This window comes from Bicyclus anynana, chromosome 5 (genome assembly GCF_947172395.1).
Source record: "Bicyclus anynana chromosome 5, ilBicAnyn1.1, whole genome shotgun sequence".
Lineage (NCBI taxonomy): Eukaryota > Metazoa > Arthropoda > Insecta > Lepidoptera > Nymphalidae > Bicyclus > Bicyclus anynana.
In genome coordinates, this window is record NC_069087.1 from 2,600,260 (window position 1) to 2,613,531 (window position 13,272).

General features: G+C 36.1%; 1 protein-coding gene across 5 annotated transcripts in view; it reads left to right on the top strand.

Annotated features, from left to right (window-relative positions):
• The window catches only part of LOC112047515 (uncharacterized), a 475,328-nt gene that overhangs the window by 442,299 nt on the left and 19,757 nt on the right, over positions 1-13,272 (top strand). For all 5 annotated transcript variants that reach the window (XM_052881718.1, XM_052881721.1, XM_052881719.1 and 2 more), the window contains one exon: positions 1,554-1,644. In XM_052881718.1, the coding sequence (XP_052737678.1) occupies positions 1,554-1,644 (91 nt within the window). The remainder of the gene's footprint in view (positions 1-1,553; positions 1,645-13,272) is intronic.

Below are 13,272 nucleotides of genomic sequence, written 5' to 3' on the forward strand. Positions count from 1 at the left end.
AAAATAGGCTAATATTAATATATTTGTCTGTTTGAAACTATTGAATATATTTCATTAGGTTAATAAACCAAATGGCCCACGTGATGCAATGGTCAGATCAACGACGATTAAAGAAAAGATAGAAAGAAGAAAAGAAAGAAAAGTTTATTCAGAATACACATCATACACAAAGAGAGAAAAAAAAAACAATAAATTAAATACATTGCAACTTGCATGATGTGATCCTAAAAGGGTCACCACTCAGCATATTGTAGTGTCCGTAAGGATACCGCGCTGATCTTCCGTGGAGCCATTATGAATACGTGTTACTTGCATTTTATCAACAAATGCAAGGAACATGTTGTTGTTAACAAAATAGTATAAAGGTTTTAGAGTCAACACTTGATCAAAACCTGTCCACCTTGACCATGACAGTCATTAGGCGATTAGTTAGAGGGGAAAGGGTCATCAATCAGTGATCATATTTAAAAGGCATAACGAATATTAATAAATCATCATCATCATCATCATCATCATCATCATCATCATCATCATCATCATCATTAAATTCAAACTTCAAACACGTAGAGAATTAAGAGAATTCTCAGGTATGCATATGCATCCGATGTTTTCCCTTCACTGTTGAGACACGTTGTTAATAAATACAAAACTTCAATTAAAAAAACGAATTTCATGCGGACGACGTGGATGTCCACTAGCTTTTGATTAAAAATACATACATACCTCCATAATACCTGCTTAAATTAAATCTAAAACCAATTAATTGTATTATAGAGCATCTTATTTCCTCTGAGAACATTTTCTCAAACGCTTTTCCCACTTCTGAAAGTCTCGCTGCATGCAAATCTCTTCCGGAGATTATACTTCGCGACTTGGATCCATTCGCATAATGAAGTACGCTTTCGGAGATCACCTTTTGTTTTGTTCCGCGCTGCTTACTGTTATCATGCGGGATTAACAACTTATTATGAATTGTATCTACTTGGAAAGAATTAATGAAATCCACAAACATTTTGTGTAATCGTGGTGTAATTGTGGTCACATTTTTAATATTATATTTATCCTTTACCGAATTAGATGTAATTTTGTGTGTATGATTATAAATTTAATTTAATTTTTAATTTAATTTAATGAATTTGGTGTTTATGGGTTACAACATTCGTATGTTACAATGATGGTTCAATTGGAAAATAATAAAACAAATGAGTATTACTTTCCTATTAAACAATCTAGGATCGAAGACGACGCACGGAACGGCTATCATCATTCACTATTTTCAAACCATTACATACCATACACCTCTACTGCACATTGCAATGCGTTTATTGGGTAGTGGATAGTATGAACAGTGGTCCTTATTTCAGAAGAACCTTTGATATACCCAGCCACGCCCCATACTTACGGAGTACTACAAGGCAGCTCCTTATCACCGTGCCTATACATTGTATATACTAACAATATACCATCGCTAGAACAATTTAAATTGTACTTACACAAAAAAGATTCCATTACCATTACCATAAGATGTTAAAATGTTGTTTGTGTTGCTTCAGGATGGAGGACACGGTGCGCTCGCTGCTACAACACAAAAGCCGCGTGGAAACTCTGAAGCAGGAGAAGGCCTCGCTCTCCTCCGCGCTGGAGGTGAGTTTGTCTGAATGTCATTTTATTTTAAGTTTATCGTGAGCAATCAATTATTAGGTACGCCTTTATTGCAATAGATAAAGACTGATCTTTGGACTAAGGATATTTATTTTTGAATTTCTTATAGTTTCTAACGATAGCTAAATTATAAAGAATTAAGTTTTAGAGCTGTGATAGCCCAGTGGAGTGGAGCTCTGCCTCCGATTCCGGAGGGTGTGGGTTCGAATCCGGTCCGGGGCATGCACCTCTAACTGTTCAGTTGTGTGCATTTTAAGAAATTAAATATCACGTGTCTCAAACGGTGAAGGAAAACATCGTGAGGAAACCTGCACACCAGAAAATTTCTTAATTCTCTGCGTGTGTGAAGTCTGCCAATCCGCATTGGGCCAGCGTGGTGGACTATTGGCCTAAACCCTCTCATTCTGAGAGGAGACTCGAGCTCAGCAGTGAGCCGTATATGGGTTCATAACGAAGTTTTAAAAAGGAAAACGTGCGTAAACTCCGAACTACTTTTGAGAAATTCTTAGAAGGATAAATGCTAAATGTTTTATTGCCTAACAGAACTCGAATCCAGTAAGTAAGTTAAGAATGACTAACAATAGCTAGTTGGTGTACATACAACAAAGTTAGTGAATTGTCCGGCGGATCCTCATGAAACTGTTATAAACCAGATTTTGCAAAATTGGATTTGAAAAACAATCACAAAATTGGCGCTTTTGTTTGTGACTTCAAAAATGTAAGGTCAACAGAAAAAGCAATAAGTAGCCGGTCCGAGCATTACGTGTACGGTTCACGCTCACTGCACAACACTCGCTTCGGCCAAATTGGTATTTCATTTAACTTTAACAGTACCTACAAGCACTTAACTTCCGAAAACTATACTGCAAAATAGAGTAGATAAAAATAAAGAGTAAATAAATAAGAGAAGCTTAAAACAGATTAAATTTTTGATTTCTCTTAGATTACTTTAATCTAAATCACAGAAATTACCCAACAGATTACTATGCGTTTTTTGTTGAACGGATTTTACAAGTATCCATCCATCTATCCCAGGCCATCACAGAAACCAACGTGGATTAAGTTTTAGGCATCGTGTCGTGCCGATTCTGTTCTGATACGTCACGACACGACACGTCAGACAAAAATAATTTCTTAAGTAAAAGGGTTCTTCTGTTTTACCTTAAGTGCCTACTGTCTATCGACGTTTTCTTAACAAACTTGTGTGTACTGTGATTTGTCTCTGTCTATTCGAAATTAATAAAAGCATAGAAGAAATCAGCCACTTCGTTCGTAAGTACGCACGTAAATTACGTAAGCTATGCAAGAAACCCAAGGAAATCTTTGATCACTTGTGCAAGAAGGATTTCAAGACAACAGAAAGAAGACACCGTCCGTCCAGAAATTTTAATGAACGTCGTGTTACGAGTGTATTTTACGTCTATAGAAGAGGTTTACGATTCTTGTCTCTGTTATTTTTGAGTTAGAAAAATGATATTTAAAATATAATGTGGAAGTATTCTTCTTTTAGTGCCTTTTCGACTGGCGAAGGTCAGCTTCGTATAGTCATTGTTATCTTTCGACAAAGAATTTTGCGACACTTGCAGTACCTCGCAGACTCTTGGATGTCTCGAAGACATTTTGAAGCGACCAACGCTTTTTTTACCTCCACAAGTGTTTTTAGTGTGCCTAGCTAATGGAAAAAAAATGTTACTTTTACATGGCGAAGTTTTTATTTTCCTTCAGACATACATACATACTTTTACTTATAAAATGGATATTTTGAAGTTCATATTTTATCGTCTAACTTCTCTGTAGTCTGAGTCCGTCCACTTAGTTAAGCAAGCGTGTAGCAGGTAGCTACTTTGTTCACGGTTGCTTCACAGAGCCGGCGCGGGTTAAATTGAAATTGCAACTAAACTGTGCCCCCAGCACTTTTGCTCTGGCAAAATAAAGTAATATGCCACTCTAGTGTTGCAAGTTTTTTATTCGTTTCCGTGTTTGGAAAGTTGAAAAAAAAAACAAACATTTTCGAATCATAGCTAGACTGGGAGAGTTTTAGTATCTACACTGGACGTATTCAATTAAATAAACTGTCGCACTTAAAGTAATAATAATAAAAATAACTTTATTGCCATTCTTACTCATAAGTCGTACAATTCAATTTAAATGTAATCAAAATACAATTCAATTATCATTTTACTCAAAAGCTAAAAAACTACAATACTAAACAGACACAACACAATAATATAAAAGTATTTATAGACAGTCTTAAATAGAGGCTAGTCTTACGAATTCAATAAATGATAGTCAAGTCAGAGGTGAAGTTAAAAGAGGCAACATCTTATTACTCCTCCATAAGTAAGTCCTCGATTCCAACGTAGCAGGGCAAGTTAAGATCTAATTTAAATTTAGTAGTTCATTATTTATTTTAATTATAGCTCATAAATTTATGTACATGGTTTATTATTTATTTAGTTTTAAAACCACTATGTGAAGTTATCTCTATTATTATATTATTAGTAATTCTGTTAATAGTAGAAATGAGGGAATGAATATATTTGTTCAGGTATATTCGTAGTAGAGCATTTTTTACGTAACTCAGACTGTTTATTTACCGCATTATCTATATAATGAGATACATTGCTACTTCATACCATCAGAGTACTTCACCAGGCTATTTAGCGACATTAAAGAGCATTTATCGCACTGCAAGGGGACAGCCGATCATTTTTGGATTATGGCTTATAGCTGCCCCTGCAGATAGAGGAATTAATTTACGAAAGTACCGCACGCAGACCAGACTAACCAGACCTAAGGGAATACAAGGTTCCCCACAATTTGTAATAGTTGAGGTACTCTACCGAGGGGGTGGAGGGTTCTATTAAGTTTGGTTCGGTCATAAACTGGACGTTCTTTGAGGGATTATGAACGGCGGAGTGTGTTTGAAAGGGGGATGAGATGTTTTTTGCGTAATTAGTGGCGCGAGGGTCTTTCTTGCGGTAAGTGGTGCTTTGCCAATGTTTGGTTGGCGACAAAGCTGATTAATATATCTACGGGAATTGAGTGCTTCTACAAACTTCCTTTCGCTTTCATTTTCACTTCCAGACTTTAAATGGGTTTTGTCGTGCATTTTATGTTCTGCTTCAGATGTTTTTCTTTCAACGGACCGCGTTTTATGAACTTGGGATTTATTTATTTTAATGTTTATTTTGTCACAACTGACTCTATTATGGGGAGTATTCATCTCGTTATTCGTCTTTTAGCTCGCACCGCAAAAATAAACTTTGGCCCTACTGTCTAAATACTTCCTGTATCTAACATTTACTTTAAGCAGAAACTATCTGGTGATATGATGTTTAGTTTCTGCTTAAACTATGGAAGCCTGGGCTCTGGCCGGATAAACTACATCCTTAAAAGCTATAAAACTATGATTGACGAACCACTCGATGGTGAGTGGAAAACAATCGCCTATAAAATACTTTTTTACGACTTCAGCTAGAGTAATGAAGGTTGTTTCTAGTAATGTCTTGATTGGTTATCGGACCATTTAGATGCACTCTACAATAGGTATGTCTTTCTGAATGTATATGAGCGATGTATATAAACCAACAAGAGAAAAATGACAGAATAGGTACTCGTATGTTTTCAAAAAAAACAAATTTGTTCTCATGTTTGAAAACTCCACAAATCTAATTTTGCTTCCGTTTATTAGACAAAATTGAAAAGTATGCGTAAAATTCTTAAAAGAGTACGGATATTAAAAAAAAAATGTAATCACGGCTCCTATATCAAAAAAGCAAACATTCCGACGTCAGAAGGGCCCCTTGATATAAAATGACTGACAATACGAAAATGTTTAGAGCTAGAGATATTAAAAGTGGATGGTATGGGGGCATCTACACACAATAAAATGGACTGTGAGCCTGCATTAGCTAGACTTGCCTCGTTTTACGAAGGTTTGTCAGTATATGCTCCTACAATACACTAGCGGGAAAAATCAGTTGGTATTGGGAGAAGTAACTCTTTGGAAGAAACTTTTTCAAAGAGCAGCAGAAGCGCATCAGAAGACAATTAAATTTTTCCCAAATATAAAAGTCTTCTTACAAATTCTCGCTACAATAAATAACTACTTGCAGCTTCTCTATACTAATATGCTTATACCGTCTTCGAGATTCGAGGAGGATTGACGGTTGTTCGAGAACAAACGTTGTGCGGTTTCCTTGATAAAACCTACCCTCATAAGGATCGCCCAAAAACCTGGATCCGCCACTAATACCATAGGTAAGTTCGCGTCGGTAGCCAAATATGGTGTTTGGATTGTAGTGGCTTTGAAAGATAGCAGCTTTCAAGTGTCCAGACCCTAAACCTTACAAGTATATAGCGTATGACTCGTGAGAATTTATGAGTCTAGTGGCTAGTCACTTAGCTTCGCGGCAACCCTTCAAAAACCATCGCTAAAAATCAAACTTCAAGAGTCTATATAGAAGTATTGCCACAAAACCAAGGGTCTGGTTACTAGAAATAATTGCACGTGACATCCTGCAAAATATATCAGGAACTTGCGTTTTATACTTGGACGATTGTAGATTAGACCCTTGAAGGCTTCCACTTTCCACAGCCCTAGTTAGTTAACCTATAATAGGTGCACGGGCTAAAGACTTTCAGCCCTAATAAAATTTAAATTCTCCACAATAAAACGGCCGGGCTCATCATCGAGAGATCGCAGTTCGATCCCCGATGGTCGTACCGACTCCTAGCCTTTGCAGACTATTAGAGTACCAATATATCTTTTAAAACATATTTTGAAATTCTTATATTAAGTATCTTTAAAAAAAAAACTCACTGATCATCTATCGGTGAGTTCTTCCTCATAATAATTAGTTAAATTATAATCTTTTGTTCTTTGTAGTATTTGTATTTGACTGTTTATATGTTTTTAGTGAGGGTTGTGGGCACTTATCATAGATGTACGGTCTAAGTGAATGTAAGCTATATATAAACATTATATATATGTATGTTTTTAGTTTGCGTAAATAAATAAATAAATGAGGTAAGTCTGGGTACCGCATGCTCGTTCTAAAAGGCAGAGGTAGGAACATTTAAGTGACGGGAAATGGGAAAATCAAAATTCGCGTTCGCCATTCAAATTCACAGATAAATGTGTCGTAGTGTACGTTCGGTGGGTTCCGTAACAATGATACAAAATGCTCGCTCAAAAAATATGCCATTTTTTCCGTTTTTTGCTTTCCTATTATTCTAACGCGCTATGGTGTGTACAACTCGATATGGCCTGATGTTTAAACAAAGGCATTATTGAGCATTTTTTTTTTAATATTAATAAAATCAGTTCCCTATACAATGGTAAAACAAGGCTATTTTTAAATTGACATTTATACAGAAGTAGATTTTGTGATCAAAAATATATCATTGTATCGTTTATAATAATATTTTTCAAGAATTTTGCTACAATTTGACGATCAGAATTTTGTACTTAAATTATACTAAAGGCTGGCCAAATGCAGATTAGCCAGTTACAAGTATATGTATTGTGTAAATATATTTATAATGGCGGGAAATGAAACTCGTATGTCCACCACTTATGGTAATGGAGGAATGTAAAATTTTCACCTTTTACAAAATAAAGACGGTCTGTGTGCCTAGTGGGAGTTTTCACTATTTTCATACTGTTACTATCGCGTTGACGTTTACGCAAATTTATATGAAATTGAAACAGTTGTGCAGTAGTGCCACTAGATGGCGCTGTTCCAATTCCTTGGAAATTCGCGTTTACGTTACGTGACAGTAACAGTATCAAACTGCCACTAGGCCCTCTGATGACAGGCTCTCGACGTAAATAACTATAGTTGTGAAATAAAAAATAATAAAGCAAAATGAAAATGTCGAGAAACAGTATCTAAGAGAAAATGTTTAGATGAAAATGTCGAGATATACTCCCAGCGTGGCATTCAGCATGTAGCGATGTACATCGGAGGGAGCGGACAAACAGTCCGGTTTAATGAAATATTTTGAATATTTGTATTTGATTCGTGCTCCGATACAGCCAGTCTTGAATGAACTTTGCTAACTTTGTAGACGATACTTGAACTACGTGGTATTGGGACGTGGTTACAAATAACACACAATATAATTAATTGTTATTTACTACCAGTCGCCCGTCCACGTTCGTACGATTTTTAAATACTTTCAAATGAAATTTTCTCCCTCCCCATTTGAAGTAAGTACATACTTGTTACTAGTTTGCCTGACATATACAAAAAATAATAATAAACAAATGTGATAGCTCCAGAGATTAGCTCTTCCGCTTTATAATCAAACTAATAGGCGAAAGTGTATATGTGTGTGATGTGTGTGATGTGTGTGTGTGTATCAGTGTTTGTGTGTAAGTGTGTATGTTTGTTCTCCCTTTGCGCTGCAGCTACTGTAGCGATTTGGCTGAAATTTGGAATGATAATATATTTTCGTTTATCGTTTATAATCGTTTATTCTCTATAAAACCGTAACATATAGGTAAAAATAGCTTAACACTATAATTAATGGATGAGTAACAGGTATCTAAACTAAGAAAGAACTTGCATTATAGACACCTGTTTTTTATTTTACTCTGTATTGACACATAGGCTACTTTTCCTCCCGGAAAAATCGTAAGTTCCCACGAGATTTGTGAAAAATTAAATCCACATGGACGTAGTCGCAGGCGCCCACTAGTATTAATATAAATTCAAACAGTTTGATTATCATCAGCTTATCTCTTCTTTACTATTTACCATGGCCGTGACTACAGGTTAACAAACGACTTAGCGTTTCGCTATGATCCCGCATAAAAACCAACAAAAGAATGTGTGGAATAGTAGGTACCTCTCCCCGATTCCAGCATATACTATATTGTCACTTACGAGTAACAATGACAAGAGATTGTGATCCCTTGACTGCATTTTCAACTACAATTTCAACACAAATAAATACTAGCACCACTACAATCAAGGCTACTCGGTCTTCGTGAAATAAACGTAAGCACAGTCGGGAGCTTATTTTATGCTGGACAAATTTCGCAAAGCGGGTATCCTCTGTGAATTTTTAATTTGGCAGCTTAGGGAATATTTGGGGAACAATTTGAGACTTAATATTTCATAATGTTGAACCTTCGGATTTTCACAATGAAAACTTTTTACGAGACATTGGGAGAACGTTTTCGTACAACTCGCGCGAAATTTTCGCTCTTTTTTCGGCAATTTTTCGTCTTAAATTAAGTAAGATTGAGTGGCAGTCAAATTGGAAGTGAGGTGTGATGGAAAAACGTTATTTACATCTCCTTGGTAATACACATAAAAGAGGAAATTTGGTATAGATAAAGTTTAAGAAATTAAATATCAGGTGTCTCAAACGGTGAAGGAAAAACATCGTGAGGAAACCTGCATACCAGAGAATTTTCTTAATTCTCTGCGTGTGTGAAGTCTGTCGATCCGCATTGGGCCAGCGTGGTGGACTATTGGCCTACTCCTCTCACTGTGAGAGGAGACTCGAGCTCAGCACTCGAACCGAATATGGGTTGATAATGATGAAACATATAGTAGCGAACACCAGCGACTTCATCCGTCCTAGACCTGTAGCCATTTGGCACGTCGATTCTCTTTCTACAAACGCTAAAACAACTTAAAAGTTGGAGGTGCATGCCTCGGACCGGATTCGAAACCACACCCTCCGGAATCGGAGGCAGAGGTCAATCCACTGGACTAGCATGAGCTATTAAGGCTTAAAATTACAAGGCGCTGAAAACAAATAAAAAGAATACATAAGGAAAGTAATACAGTGCACGCACAACCAATGTAAGGACATTAAAATGGCGGAAAACGGTAAATCGGCTATGCACAATGACTGGGGTTTCCCGGTTTAAAAGCCCCTCCTCTAAACAATAATTCAGCTTCACCCTTCCGAAGTGCAAGGGCGCATTTACAGAGGGCAATGCTCATAGGGCTGGCGTGTCTGCTGTTGATTATTTTTATCGATATCGATGTATCAACGTATCGTTTATTCGTTTAACGTTACAGTTGAGACTTAACGTGTTAATTTAAAAGACATAGACCGGTTTCATCGCCTTCTAGTAAGTGTGGTAGTAAGTTTGTCACTTTCTTACAATATTATGTCAGATGAAAAATACATAACTTGTAAATCCCACACTTACCAAACGGAAAAACAACCATTTGAATTAGTATAATAAATAGTGAGTAGCGTAAGAATAGTGTAAGGTGTTATTAATTTTATTAATAATTAATTTTTTGGCTAATTGGTACTATTTATTAATAATATACTAACTATTAGTCTAAGAACAATTTAATGCATTTTAGTTCGGAACATAGTAAAGTTCCTTCAAATTGATTATACGTCTTCTAGGTAAGTGCGCGCCAACTTAGACCACATTAATGCTGTCCATAAGGCTTAATGATGTATGAATGTATTCAAGATTGTATAAAAAATAAAGTTGTTATCGGTAGAAATAGCACTTCCCCAGACGAGCTTCATTACAAAAAAAATCTTCTCCATTTGATGATGATGATATTAGGTACTTAAATTCACTTCAACTTTGACTTTGACTTGACTTTAACAATGAAATGAAAATAACAGTGCACGTAAAAAAAACAAAATTTTTCAAAAAAAACAAAAATACGCTAACATGAGTCTCTGGAAGGCAACCTAGTGAAGAAGCTAATGTATATAATAAGTATCGATATGTAGTTATCGATATAAGTCGCCAGTCTCTATACACCGGACACAGGGGTGCATCGGTTCGCCCGCGAGGCCGGCGCGTCTCCAATTTACACTCGCGCTCTAATTGTGTTCGCCGCATATTCAGTTACGACTTATTTCGGCTATTTGTAAACAGACATACATATATAAACCTCGTTGGTCATGTTATTAGTTTATGCCGCTTTATATCTTGATGTCCTGGAGTTGAATCCTGGATCGCACAGCAAGGCAATATTGAGCTTTACTCTTTTACAAGAACATTGGCATCATTTTGTTGTTGACATTCATCCGACTCGACGAAACGCTTCGCATCAACTTTTCTAATTAGAACAGCTAAGACGTGGAATGGCCTTACAGCTTCTGTGTTTCTGACACGTATGTCTTGCACTGAAGTCTTGATAAAGATAGTAAGACTGACTTTTTAAACAACATATTGTATTTAAGCCATAAATGTGTAAAAAGTTTGCACAATTTTAAATTCATCCGAAATTTCGAAAGCCTCTAAAATCGAGTTTAAATATTCCGGTGCAATACAATACATACACGATTATACGTGTCGCGGAGTATTAACCATAACTTCAAGGTGTTGAAAAGTCCACTTATATGAGCCGAATTGCATAACTAATTTCTTTTTAACTAAAAAAAAAACTTTTTATGTTTTCATACAAAGTAATTCAATTCATTCCGACTGTCCTTGTAACACACGCCTTTATCTATCGTTACATTTTAAAATACGTAATCGTACGTAAGATTGTCGTTATCAACGAGATATTGCAACTAACACACCGCACTTTACTAGTAAGCTACTTCATGATATTTATCAATGAATAGATTTGGCTAGGTCATAATATAAGGATGCGATGTAAGGGACGCAATTTAAGATCTATTTACAAAAGAAATATTTTTTACTGGGAACATTAGAATATTTTTTATAGGAACACACAATACGTATACAAACAGGTGAAGGTCCTAAAAGGTGATAAAAACAGAAAATATTTTCTCGTTAGGTGATATTTAACAGTAAACACTGGCAGTATATTTGCCTCCACTTGGCAAAAGCTCGCGCGGACAACTAGAAGGAACTTATTGCCTGAATTTCGTTTTGCGACGAACGTTTGGACACGTAAAACTCCGGAATCCCCGGCGGCCAAACGACAGAATTCCGATTTGAAACGTCGAAAGGCGAGAGAAAACTGAATATACCAATTGGTTTATTTTCTCAGCATTGGCTCTGTTCTCTATTCTGTCTCGTTTTAACTGTGACCAAATGTATATATAATGAACTAATTCTCTACAGCAGAGTAAAAAAACAAATACTTATTTATTGGATATTATCCGCTGCCCCGCGTAGTTTCCGTTCCCATAAGAATACAGGGATAAAATATAGTCTATGACATTTACAAATAACGTGGATTTCTAGTAGTAAAAAAAAATTCATAATCAGTATAGATTCAGTATAAATACAATACCGCAAACTTTACCTCTTTATAATCTAATATATAAAATTCTCGTGTCACAGTTTTCGTTGCCATACTCCTCCGAAACGGGTTGACCGATTTTGATGACATTTTTTGTGCTTATCCGGCATCTATGAGAATAGGCCAACATCTATTTCTAAAAACCCCTAAATCCTAGGGGTAGGGTAAAAGTTGGGTATGACTAGGGTAGGGGTAGGGTTGAGGTACGGTAGAGGTAATGTAGGGGTAAGGTAGGAGTAGGGTAGAAGCAGGGTAGGGTAGGGATAGGGAACAAGTGCATCATAAGTCAAAGCGATGCTTGAGCGAGTTAGTATAGATAACACTCGCTGTAGTAAATGAAAAGTTTTGTACTGCGCAATATTAATACCTTTTGTAATTACAATTACGAGATTTACAATTACATATTAAATAATAATTAAATTAAATTAATTGAAACTTGTTTACAAAATAATAAATTTAAATTTAAATAAGAAAATATTTATATATTTGTTCACCCATGGGCTAGGTACCCAATACCCTCATATGGCGAGGCATATCCTTTGGGCCAAATATGCGCCAGCTCTTGGGTCACCTGACGAATAGATCAATGTATTTATTATATTCTCTATCGTAAATTCACAAACGCAGTCAAGTCAATTCCGATCCCACAAATGGATAAAATGGATACAAAAGAAACTAGTTAAAGTGTTAATAAACTACTCTTTCATTTACAATTCATTATATGTAGATGGGCCGTCTTATTAGAGCGATCACAATAATTGATTCATTATCAACAATGGCCACTGTGCAGGTAGCTGCATAAATCTTATCCGATCGGAGCCGGCGGGATGCTGGCTTTGAATAATAGCTGCAGGCTACGTCTCCATTGACGCACGTCTAAAAGATCTACTCCTATTTAATTTAGCGTCATAACTCCACGGTAAAGGCCGGATAACATCACGAGGTCCTGGATAAAATTGCGAAAATACAAGGATTTTATTAAAATTTATTCAAGTGAATAAATCTAACTAAATAAAAAGAAATAAATAAAATAAAAAACCCAAGTTTTTGATTTATATCAAGATGGCGCCCGTAGAGCAACTATGACATGTCAATTGACAGCAAACGTCAAATCGATTACTGCATTGAAAACGTCATCTCTCCGCCATTATCTATACTAATATTATAAAGCTGAAGAGTTTGTTTGTTTGATTGATTGAACGCGCTAATCTCTGGAATTATTTGTCCGATTTGAAAATTTCTTTCAGTGTTAGATAGCCCATTTATCGAGGAAGGCTATAGGCTATATATTATCCCTGTATTCCTACGGGAACGGGAACTACGCGGGTGAAACCGCGCGGCGTTAGCTAGTTATTCATATTAATGTTGCATTTCTTGGGAAATAATG